Below are 12,099 nucleotides of genomic sequence, written 5' to 3'. Positions count from 1 at the left end.
TTAAAATCACAATGAGATATCATCTCACACCAGTCTGAATGGCGCTCATTAACAAAACAACATAGAATAAGTGCTGACAAGGATGTGGAGAAAAGGGAACCCTCTTGCACTGCTGGTGGGAATGCAGACTGGTGCAGCCACTGTGGAAAACAGTATGGAGATTCCTCAAAAAATTGAAAATCGAACTGCCTTTTGACCCAGCTATCCCACTTTTAGGAATATACTCCAAGGACACCATAGAATGCTCTAAAAGGAGAAATGCACCCCCATGTTTATGGCAGCATTGTTCACGATAGCGAAGATCTGGAAACAGTCCAAGTGTCCGTCAGTGGACAAGGGGATTAAAAAGCTTTGGTACATATATACTATGGAATACTACTCAGCCATAAGAAATGATGACATTGGATCATTTACAACAACATGGATAACATTATACTGAGCGAAAGAAGTAAATCAGAAAAAACTAAGAACTATATGAATCCATATATAGGTGGGACATAAAAATGAGACTCAGAAACATGGAGAAGAGTGTGGGGGTTACAGAGTGGGGGGAGGAGAGGGGTTGGCAGAGGGGAGGGGCACAAAGAAAACCAGTTAGAAGGTGACGGAAGACAATTGGACTTTGGGTGATGGGAATGCAGCATAAGCAAATGTCAAAATAGCCTAGAAATGTTTTCTCTGAACATGTACCCTGATTTATCAATGGCACCCCATTAATATTAATTTTAAAAAATCCCTCTCCTGCCCTCCCTGCCATAGTGCCAGGGACCTCGTCTTGCTGCTAGCACTTTGAGGTTTGCATCTAGCATGGGAGCCCAGCTGTCGTCCAAATGCAACTCCCTGGCTGTGTGATCTCTCGTGGATCAGGAAAAAAAAAATGATTTCCAGATAGCAGCTATTTAACAGATGCCATGCTGAAGAGTCAGTTAATTGATACTTGAAAGAGTGAATGAATAAATGAACAACCTGCTCATATCCTGTTCTGCTTCTATGACATCCTGGTGGGGAGCATGAGACAGCAAAAACATGTTACATATAGGGCTGGACTTGGGTTCATGATTTTACCATTAATTAAAAAAAAACAACTTCATTTAGTTAAGTAAACCTACTCTAATCCTTAATTTCCCCCTCATTATTTTAATTTAGTACCTATTATGTTTAATTTGAAACAGTGTAGTATAAATATATTATATATCGAGAACACTATAAAAGTGTAAAACATGTTGAGGGTAGTATTGGTGCTGATATCACCTATCTCAGAAGTGGCATCTCATCACTTAAAAAAATTATTTTTATTAAAATATAGTTGAGGCCCTGGCCAGTTAGCTCAGTGGTAGAGCATTGGTCCAGCATGTGGAAGTCCTGGGTTCGATTCTTGGCCAGGGTACACAGGAAAAGCGCCCATCTCATTCTCTACCCTTCTCCTTCTCCTTTCTCTCTATCTCTCTCTTCCCCTCCTGAAGCCAAGGCTCCATTGTAGCAAAGTTGGCCCAGGTGCTGAGGATGGCTCCATGGCCTCCACCTCAGGCTCTAGAATGGCTCTGATTGCAACAAAGAAATGCCGCAGATGGGCAGAGCATCGCCCCCTGGTGGGCGTGCTGGGTGGATTCCGGTCAGGCGCATGCCGGAGTCTATCTCTCTGCTTCCCTGCTTCTCACTTCAGAAAAAAAAAGTACAAAAATAAATAAATAAAATATAGTTGGCATACAATATTATATCAGTTTCTGGTATACAGCGTAGTGATTTAACATTTACTTTCCTTACGATGTTATCACCACTCTATGTCTAATAACAACATCACCATGCAAAGTTATTACAGTATTATTGACTATATTGTATTTATTTCCTACCCTGTACATTACATCTTTGTGACTTTTTCATTTTATAACTGGAAGTTTGTACCTTATATTTTCCTATACCTTTTTTCACCCCTCTGCACTCCTTCTTGCCCCTCTGGAAACATCAGTTTATTCTCTGAATCTATGATTCTGTTTCTATTTTGTTTTTTAGATTCCCCACAAAAGTGAATACAACATATTGGTATTTGTCATTCTGTATTTGGCTTTTTTCACTTAGTATAATACTCTCTAGGACTGTCCATGTTATTGCAGATTACAAGATCTCTTTTTTTTTTTAGGGCTGAATAATAATATTTCAACTTTTTTATTCATTCATCTGCCAGTAGACACCAAGGTTGTTTCCCTATCTTGGTTACTGTAAATATGTTATATTTAATAGATAAACTTCATTTGGGCCCTTTTCAAATTACAGTGTCCTCTCATGTGGCAGAACAAGTGGGAAGGCCCAGAAGATCCTTTACAGTACCTCAGAGGTCTGGTGTCGCGTGCCCTGGCAATACAGGTAAGACTAAATCATTTCATAATTGCATTGTATGGCTGTGTAATTATTATACAAATGCATATTTTAAATTTTTATTGAATTTATTAGGGTGAAATTGGTTAATAAAACTGTAAGAAGTTGGATTCAGGGCACAATTCTACAATACATCATCTGTATACATATTATATTGTGTGTTCATCACCCTAAGTCAAGTCTCCCTCCATCACCATCTATACCCCCTGACCCTCCTCCAACTCCCCCATCCCTTTTCCTGCTGCAATCCCTACACTGTTGTCTGTGTCTACAAGTGTTTTTCTTTGCTTAATTCCTCTTTCATCCTGCCCCACAACCTTCTTCCCCTCTGACAACTGTCAATCTGTTCTCTATGAGTGTATTTCTATTTTGTTTGTTACTTTATTTTGTTCATTAGATTCCACATACAGCTGAAATCATATGGTACTTGTGATTCACTGACTTGCTTATTTCACTTTGCATAATGACCTCCAGGTCCATACATGCTGATGCAAAAGTTAAGATTTCCTTTTATTTTATAGCTATATACATGCATATTGAAATAACCTTTTTGCTAGCAACTATTAAGAATATTAAGATTTGTACATAAAGCACTATTTATCTCATTTTTCATCTGTTATTTTATATAAAATTACTTTTTAAATCTATTCTTTCTGCTTAGTGTGTCTTATAATTTTTGAGATTTTAGAGAAAGTATACAATATACAGGGGTTATGTAAAAATTAAGGTAAGACTGACTGGGATCAAGGGTGACATTCTTTTATTTATTCATTGAGTCAAAAATATTGTGAACAGCGATTTCATGCTAGGCTCTGAGTAAAATACTGAAGATGCAGTGGTCCGTAAATTGGTGTAGTTCATGTCTTGATGCCCGACACTGTGCTCAGATTGCTGAATGTAAAATGATAAATAAAATAAACACACATCACATCCCAAGGAGCTATTTTTACAGTTTATCCTAAGAAGCCGACACTGAATAAACAACAGCAGTAAGAATGGAAAGGAAGGAGAGTGCTGTGGGAGCCCATGGCAGGAGCCCCTCCCTCCAGAGGTCAGGAAGTGATGCTTAAGTGGAGAGCTTAGGAGGAATCGACCAGGCAAGAGGAGAGGGAAGACTGAGCCAGACAAGAGGAAAGCCAGAGTCAAGGATAAGCCCTGTGCTTTCAAGTAACTACAAGCAGAGCATAGGTGTGAGAAGGAGGGGCGGAAGGGCCATGTCATGATGCCATATTAAGGAATTATAATTGATCCTAAGGCCAAAGGGCACCATTGCAAGCTGTTAATGAAGGAAGTAAGATTATGTTCTAGAGAGATCATTTTGCAGTATGAGTAGAGTCTAGTAGTTGGTGTAAGGTTTAAGATTGTTCTCTAACACCTGAGAACCGTTAAGTACCCAAGAACTCTCAGCCAAAGAGACTCTTGCCGGCAGCCTGCACTTATTGTCTGGTCTCCGCTCTGTAAGGTCTTTTAGAGCAAAGACTTTTTTTTTAAACTCTACTGTATTTCCAATACCTAGTATACTCTCAGCTAAATAAGTGCATTAACTAATGAATAAACAAATAAATGGAATAAATAGATTATTTCCTATTAGGATCCTAGAATTATTTTCTACCTTCAAATTTTTCTGCCTTTTCTTCAGAAGTCATATCTTATGAGAGTTTCTTTGGTTTCTAATTTCCACTTTCTATTTTTCCATTGGGCTGCAGAATATCCCCAATAGTGTTTCTTCCAGTGTCTTCTGATTCTTCTGTGCTGACCATTTTAAATTCCAGCACGTTCTCTATCCAGTTCATTAATCCTGTGGTGCCAGCATTTGCCTTTATTTTCTCTGTCTTCCTATCCTCAGCTTCTTACAGTTGGATCCCTTGACTCTACACCTCCAGTTTTTGAATTAATTCTAAGCTAGGATTCATAGGCCTTCAGCTTCAATACCCAGTTAGACTTGAGTATGCTGAACAGACCCAGTATTCCAGACATCTTAACGGGTTCTGGAATGTCTCCCTATTGCACTTCTGCTAGCAGACATGGAGTGCCATGTGTCAGTGGTAGGCTTTCGTGCTCAGTTTTTAGGACTGAGCTTCTGCTTTGAGTCCATGTCTTTCTTTTTTAAATTTACAGTTACTTCTTGAACTCAACCCAATTTATCCAGCCTAACTCTAGCCAGTCAGTGGCAGGCACATTTACATGCAACCAAATCCTGTTACCCTTCCTTATTACGATGGAATTTTTGTCTATGTCAACCATTAGAGACCTTGAAGTCTGGGGAGACTGAAGCAATAAGTAGGGTTAGCCATTATCGTTGTTGTTATTAATAAATGCCGTTCATTTTTTTTTTTTTTTTTTTTTTGTATTTTTCTGAAGCTGGAAACGGGGAGAGACAGTCAGACAGACTCCCGCATGCGCCCGACCGGGATCCACCCGGCACGCCCACCAGGGGCGACGCTCTGCCCACCAGGGGGCGTCGCTCTGCTGCTACCAGAGCCACTCTAGCGCCTGGGGCAGAGGCCAAGGAGCCATCCCCAGCGCCCGGGCCATCTTTGCTCCAATGGAGCCTTGGCTGCGGGAGGGGAAGAGAGAGACAGAGAGGAAGGAGGGGGTGGGGGGTGGAGAAGCAAATGGGCGCTTCTCCTATGTGCCCTGGCCGAGAATCGAACCCTGGTCCCCCGCACGCCAGGCCAATGATCTACCGCTGAGCCAACCGGCCAGGGCCAATGCCGTTCATTTTGATGCACAAACTGTCCTTACAATTTAGCAGGAAGGAAAAAAATAAGCAACAACAATCAAAATGATAAAGAAAGTGCAGTACTATAGGAGTAAATAGCAGAAGTACCACAACTTAGAATCACTTATACTATCTCTTGTTCCCAAAATTGTCCCCTGCAATGGCTTGGATTCAGTTTGAATCAGGCCTGAGCTGGGCGCTATGTGTGAGATGGCTAGAGTATCCCTTCTACTAGCAGATGCTAATGTCCCGGTGCTTCATGCAAGTCCTTCCCACCTTGCACTGCTGGGAAGTGAGTTTTCCCTGGTATAGGAATCAGCCCCTGCACCTCTTTTCACTCCTGTGCTGCCCAAGATTCTTTTAGATGCTGCTTCCTAATTTTGTTCAAATTCACATTCAGTCACACAGTTTCTAGAATGTCAACTAATATGATTATCGTTACCTTGGCCACATAGATTGCTTTTTAAACTTTTTACATTGCATTTTATTTCTATTGCCCACTTCAAAAACACTGATTCACTGAAAAAAAAAATCTGTGAGCCTGTAGCTCTTACCTCTTTCTCTTCACCCTGTCTATATATAAGGAGTGAGATTGGCATTTCTGAATGATAAATGTCTCATTATTCCCTTTTGGGGATCATATAAATAGCTCTTCTCACTTCCCTTAGAAATAAATTATAGTAGTTATTTAAATTTGAGCTTCAGAGCACTTCCTTTTATTTCAGTGTACCACTTCAAGCATATATTCAAACTTTTTAAGTGATCCAATGAAGTATAGAAAGAGAAAAATGAACATTTGTGAGAACAGTGCATTTTGGGTGTCAGGCATATATATGTTTTACATTAAGTGTAGTAATATTTATAATATGAGGTGAATATTATTTCCATTTTTAAAGATGGTAAAATGCAAACCTCAAATTCAAGAGTAAATAGTTTATGAAAATTATATGGAAAGTGGTAGCACTCCAAATGAACTGCCCTTGCATGATGACATGCTACAGTTTTTTATCAAACTGTAGTGTATTAGCAATGTTTAAAAAAGAAGGTTGCTTTTTCCCTTTTGAAACTTTTTTTCTGAGTTGTCCTCCAGGTCACCATACTCTTCTGTCTTCTTCTTACCTGCCGGCCTCACTGGCTTTCCTCCTCCCCTGTCTCTAATGCTGGATTTTTTAGAGCACAGTCCTCTGATCTTTTCTACCCGTACTCCACCCATAGTGATCTTATGACTTTGATTCCCATCTAACTTTGATTATTCTTAGGATTATAGCTCTCTCCTAACTCTGGCACATACTCAGTATTTTCACTTGGATGATTAATAAACATATTAAACGTAGTATATTGAACACTGAACTCCTGCCCTACCAAAAGACCTGTGCCAACCACAGTTATTCCCATAAAAGTAAATGACAACTCTGTCCTTTCTGTGGCAGAGGCTTAAAGTCATGGGGCCATTGTTAACTCTTCTCCTTCATGCTCTGCATCCATTCCACCAGAAAAAAATTTGCCTTGCCTCTACATTGAACATATATTCAGAGCTATCTCTCACCACTTTCATTGCTGCTCCCTTGATTGAAGTCACTGTTAATGCAGCTGACACCTAACTGGCCCTGCTTCCTCCCTTGTCCCCTTTCTGGTTAGTTCTCAACACAGCAGCCTAAATGTCTGGTTAAAGCATGACTCAGTTATATCACCTCTTTGGAAAACTTCCCCCTGACTTACTTTTTAGCTCATCCATTAAAGTTTTTACAACAACCTACAAGTTAAGATCCTGTCCATTACCCCTTTGATTCCCTCTCCTACTTTTTGCTCCCTAATTTACTATATATATTTCAGCCATACTGGTCTCCTAGCTATTCTGTGAACAACCTGGCACATTCCCTCTTAGGACCTTTAGTCTTGCTGTTTCCTCTACCAGGAATGTGCTTCCCCCAGAAATCTGCGAGGAAGTTTCTTTATCTCCTTCAGGTCTTTGCTCAAACATCACCTTCTTAGTGTAGCCTTCTCTGATCATTCTACTTCAAATTGCAACCCTGCTCTTCTTTGATACTTTTATCCTCTTTTCTTTTTCTCCATATCCTATATCTCTTGAGTTTTATATATTTTACTTTATTTTCTCTGTATTCCTCCACTAAAATGGAAGCTTCAAAACAGCAGATATTTTTGTCCACTCATTGTTCTATACAAAAATATAGACCAATAGCTTGTACAAGTACGTTTTTCAATGTTTCTGTTGAATAAATTAATGATTCAGTCAATCTTAGGGCTATTCTCAAGCAAACTGACAGAAATCTTTCATGTTTCCCAGTCATTATAATTTCACCTTCTAAGATGTACCATATTTCTCCATGTATAAGATGCTCCCACGTATAAGACTCACCTTAATTTTGGGGCCCCAATATTTTTTTTTTGTATTTTTCTGAAGTTGGAAATGGGTAGGCAGTCAGATAGACTCCCGCATGTGCCCTACCGGGATCCACCTGGCATGCCCACCAGGGGGCGATACTCTGCCCATCTGGGGCACTACTCTGTTGCAACCAGAGCCATTCTAGCGCCTGAGGCAGAGGCCACAGAGCCATCCTCAGCGCCTGGGCCAACTTTGCTCCAATGGAGCCTTGGCTGCGGGAGGGGAAGAGAGAGACAGAGAGGAAGGAGAGGGGGAGAGGTGGAGAAGCAGATGGGCGCCTCTCCTGTGTGCCCTGGCTGGGAATTGAACCCGGGACTCCTGCACGCCAGGCCAACACTCTACCACTGAGCCACTGGGGCCCCAATATTTTTTAAAAATGTATTACATAAAGTTATTGAACTCAAGTTTTATTCATCATAAAATTTATACAATTCCTCATCAAGTGCGATAAAGCGGGAAATGCAAGTAAAAAACCTACAACCACTGCATAAGATACACCCAGTTTTTAGACCCCAAATTTTTCGGGAAAAAAAGGTGCATCTTATACATGGGGAAATATGGTATTCTAAAATACCCATGATATATTTTTTGAGATTTTTAGCTTCTATCTAAATCTATCCAGTGAACATTCTAGTTTATACCCTATTCTACATTCTAACATTTGAAGACTTTTATTTTGTCTTAAGATTCCAAACTTTAAAAGCAATCTTATTAAAATTATACTTTATTTTTTATGCATTTTATAAGGTGTCTTACTCTATTTTTCAAGGTCCTGCAGTTGCTGAAAAAGAGAGCTCTTTATTTTCCTAAATCATATGGTAACTCTCACAGTCCATAATATGGTATTTTACATATAGCAGGGACTCATAAAATCATTCATAAGAAGACTTACATAATAGAGGTGGAAAAATAGTCTGTGTACTAAAACCTCCAGCATTTCTATTTTTATATACTACCCTCAGCTAAACCTCCGGCATTTCTATTTTTATATACTACCCTCAGCTACAGGAGCTACCTTATAGATGTATTTAATTTATATATTTTTTAATTTATTCATTCATTCAGTGAATATTTATTGAGATTTTATGTGTTGCCCACTTCTCGAAGAGCTAAAAATTAGCAGCAGAGAAGAGAACATGAAATGCTTACCAATCAGTATCTCTGGGTTTAGTGAGGTTGATAGATAATATAAACAAATAAGTAGATTAATATTGGAAGTACATAGAAAATACATCTTGGCCCAAATCCTGAGATAAATCCTAAGATTAATATACAACCAAACTTTAAACTGGATTATCATCATCATAAAATGAATTTAGGGTATATATCTGAAAATATATCCAGTAAAATATAAAATATATTACTATGGCAGTAGTATTACAAAATTTTAGTAGTCAAATTTTGTACAGGGACAGTAATTTCTCAACACTGTCAGCTGATAAATTCAGCCTCTGGTCAACTGTTGTGCACATTTAGAATACTAAACAGCAGTCTGTGGTCTGCGATGATCTGCAGTGTTATAAAGCAATCCTATCAACCATGGTATTTGAACTGCTTGCAGAAGATAAATCTTGGTTCTAGAAATGTGACATATAGCAACATAATTGGCTTTCAACATAAAATTTTCTCTGAATTTTTATCTGCATCTCAGCTTTCATCACTTGCATGCCAATTTCATCATCTTCCTGGAGTGGCATAATGAGAGGATTTTTACAGCAGAAAACATGCAGAGAATAATTAAACTCTTAGGGCAAGTTTGGTTTCTTAAAGAATCAACACATTCTAGTAACAGGCTACTTGCCCTGCAAGTAAAGAGTGATTCTGTTAGTAATACCTGCTATGTTGTTATCCTCATTTTCAACATAGAACTTCAAGGCTTTCCTTGCAGCAGCCATCATTACCACTTAAAGGCTTCTAGTGTGTCTTGTTTGAACATAGTTTATTAGTATATAACAAGACAATTGCAAAATGTTTTATATGTCAGTTTATTTTTGGCTAAAGAACAGTCATAGTGGTTGACAGATATTCTGCTATCATTAGTAAGTCTGTTCTATCAAATACTGTTATTATTTCTGAAAATATAATGGAAAGTGGTAAAAACGTTGTGTTCTTTTAATTCCCAAATCAATCATAGCCTTTACCACATTTGTTCCATTGTCAGTGATAACTGAATGCTGATTTTCCATTCTATTCTGGACTTTCTATTATATTCACATTGTTGATAGCTATTTGAAACTGGAAATGTCTTCACAAGCAAGGAGAGCAGTGATTGGTTTAACGGTTCATTTATGTTATCACACTTTTAAAGGATTTTGGGATGTATATGCTTATCTAATTGTCTATTGCACATAAATTTGAAGTAGATTATTTAATGATACTGCCAGTAATTCTAATTTGTGTGTATATAGTAAAAATGTTTAGGAAAATATATTTCAAGAAGAATCTTGAACATAAGATCCACAGTTTAAATAAATCTCAGAATGCCTTGTATTTAGTTTCCTGAAAATGATATTGTAATCTATATCAATGATTTTCTCAAGCTATTTTTATAAACTTCATGGATGCAAAACCACAACTGAAAAAATTTCTTCTAAATAAGTTTTGTTTTTATTTTAAAAAAGGTATTCTTTTTCATGTCTTTTGTTTTGAAATGTCATAAGTGAGAAAATAAATATTTGATGTATATAATTTATTTTCTTTTTATTTTTGTATCTGAATTGAAGATGATTTATAGTGGATATTTTTGTGGATATTAGAAGATTGTTCCTCCTTGAGAAATTTTGAGATGGCAAAGATATTTGTTTTGAGATATTTCATTATTACTTTATTCTCATAAGATAGGGAGTATACCAACTAGGACTTCCCCTTGAAGTATTCATGGTTATATAGAACTAGGTAACCTACTATTACATTTTGTTCTTAAAAGTACTTTTATTTGTTGCCAACCCAAGTATGTAAAACACTCTACAAAGACCTGGATTTCAGCATAATATATATGTCATATATATACTTTGTATTATAGTATATAAAGAACATGAACACTCATATTTATTTTGGAGAGAAAAAAAGCTATAAATAATAATCTCCTTCCTTTGCTTAATATTTCTTTAAACTTAATATCCTAATTTTTTTGCACCATGTTAATATTTCTTCCTGTTTTAACCCTTGGAACCATGAGTACAGAACCTGCCTCCGTGGGTATGCAAAACACATTCTTTTATCAAAGATTTCACATTGACCAGTCCCTCTGTCTCGATTCTCTTCCCTTAAATATGTCCATAGTTTGCTTCCTTACTTCATTTAAGTCTCTGCTTATATCGCCCACTAAGAGAGGCCTTATGTGATCACTCCAACCTACTCACTTTATTGCTTCTTTAACTACATTTTTCCTTATAGCATCTTTATATTTATTAGACCTAAAGCTCACTTCAGCTTTAATATTTGATCAAGATCTATTATTTGCCTTTACTTTCTGGCTGGCACAATAAATAAAATGTCTACTTCAGAACTGTTTCTGACACTCTAGAAATGAATAACATAAATATTTGTATAAGCATGGCCATGGTCAGTTGCCTCAGTGGTAGAGCGTGGGCCCAGTGTGTGGATGTCTTCAGTTCAATTCCTGGTCAGGGCACGCAGAAGAACCCATCTGCTTCTCCATCCCTCCCTCTCTCGCTTCTCTCTCTCTCTCTTTCTCTTTCTCTCTCTCCCCCTCCTGCAGCCATGGCTCAATTGGAGCAAGTTAGCCCCAGGCACTGAGAATTGTTCCATGGCCTCTGCCTCAGGCATTAAGAAGAGCTCGGTTGCTGAGCAATGGAGCAATGACTCAGATGGGCAGAGTATCACCCCCTAATGGGTTTGCTGGCTGGATCCCAGTTGGGGCCCATGCTGGAGTCTATCTCTGCCTCCCTTCCTCTCACTGAATAAAAAAAAAAAGATTGTATAAGCACAAATGTTACTACCCTATATAATAAGTGTAATAAAATTACTAATGTCAACAAGGCATGAAGTTTAGATTTATTTTAATATTAGGTTCCTTACTACCATATATACACTGCTCACAAAAATTAGGGGATCAGGGAATGTGCAGATACTCCAGTACTTTCAGCCTTTTGTATAGTGCATTTTTACCAATAATAAAAGTTGGTTTTGCATCTCATTTGCATAATCAAACAACTTTCTTTGACTTATTTTCTCTTCTGATGTTTTTATTTAATTAAAAAATCAAATATTTCTTTTTTATTGCTTCATACTCATTTTGAAATATCCCCTAATTTTTGTGAGTATATTTGAATACAATACCATTTAGTAATATCAAGTTCTGTTTATAAATCAGTGTGTGAAGAAATTTCCTAGTCTAGTTAATTCTGTTTCTAAAAAGATATCTTACAAGAAAATATCATTTCATTTCCCATGGCTCCAGATCTTCTCTGCCAATCCTGGCATTCACATTCTACAAATGGTTAGCATCTCATGTGGAGTTTAATGTGAATAAAGATTAAATTACCATAAAAACAAGGTCTCATTTCCAAATATGATTTCTGTACCTTAGGAGGGAAGATGTATGTAAGTGATTAAGTGAACTTATTCATCCTGCTAG

The 12,099-nt window shown here is 37.7% G+C and overlaps 1 protein-coding gene across 4 annotated transcripts in view; it reads left to right on the top strand.

Moving 5' to 3' along the window:
• DYNC2H1 (dynein cytoplasmic 2 heavy chain 1) overlaps positions 1-12,099 on the top strand; it is a 328,872-nt gene that overhangs the window by 287,201 nt on the left and 29,572 nt on the right. For all 4 annotated transcript variants that reach the window (XM_066247664.1, XM_066247663.1, XM_066247662.1 and 1 more), the window contains one exon: positions 2,272-2,361. In XM_066247664.1, the coding sequence (XP_066103761.1) occupies positions 2,272-2,361 (90 nt within the window). The remainder of the gene's footprint in view (positions 1-2,271; positions 2,362-12,099) is intronic.

The sequence above is a fragment of the Saccopteryx bilineata genome, chromosome 1 (assembly GCF_036850765.1).
Source record: "Saccopteryx bilineata isolate mSacBil1 chromosome 1, mSacBil1_pri_phased_curated, whole genome shotgun sequence".
Taxonomy (NCBI): domain Eukaryota; kingdom Metazoa; phylum Chordata; class Mammalia; order Chiroptera; family Emballonuridae; genus Saccopteryx; species Saccopteryx bilineata.
Note: the sequence above shows the minus strand (reverse complement) of the source record. Positions and strands in the feature narration are given on the sequence as shown.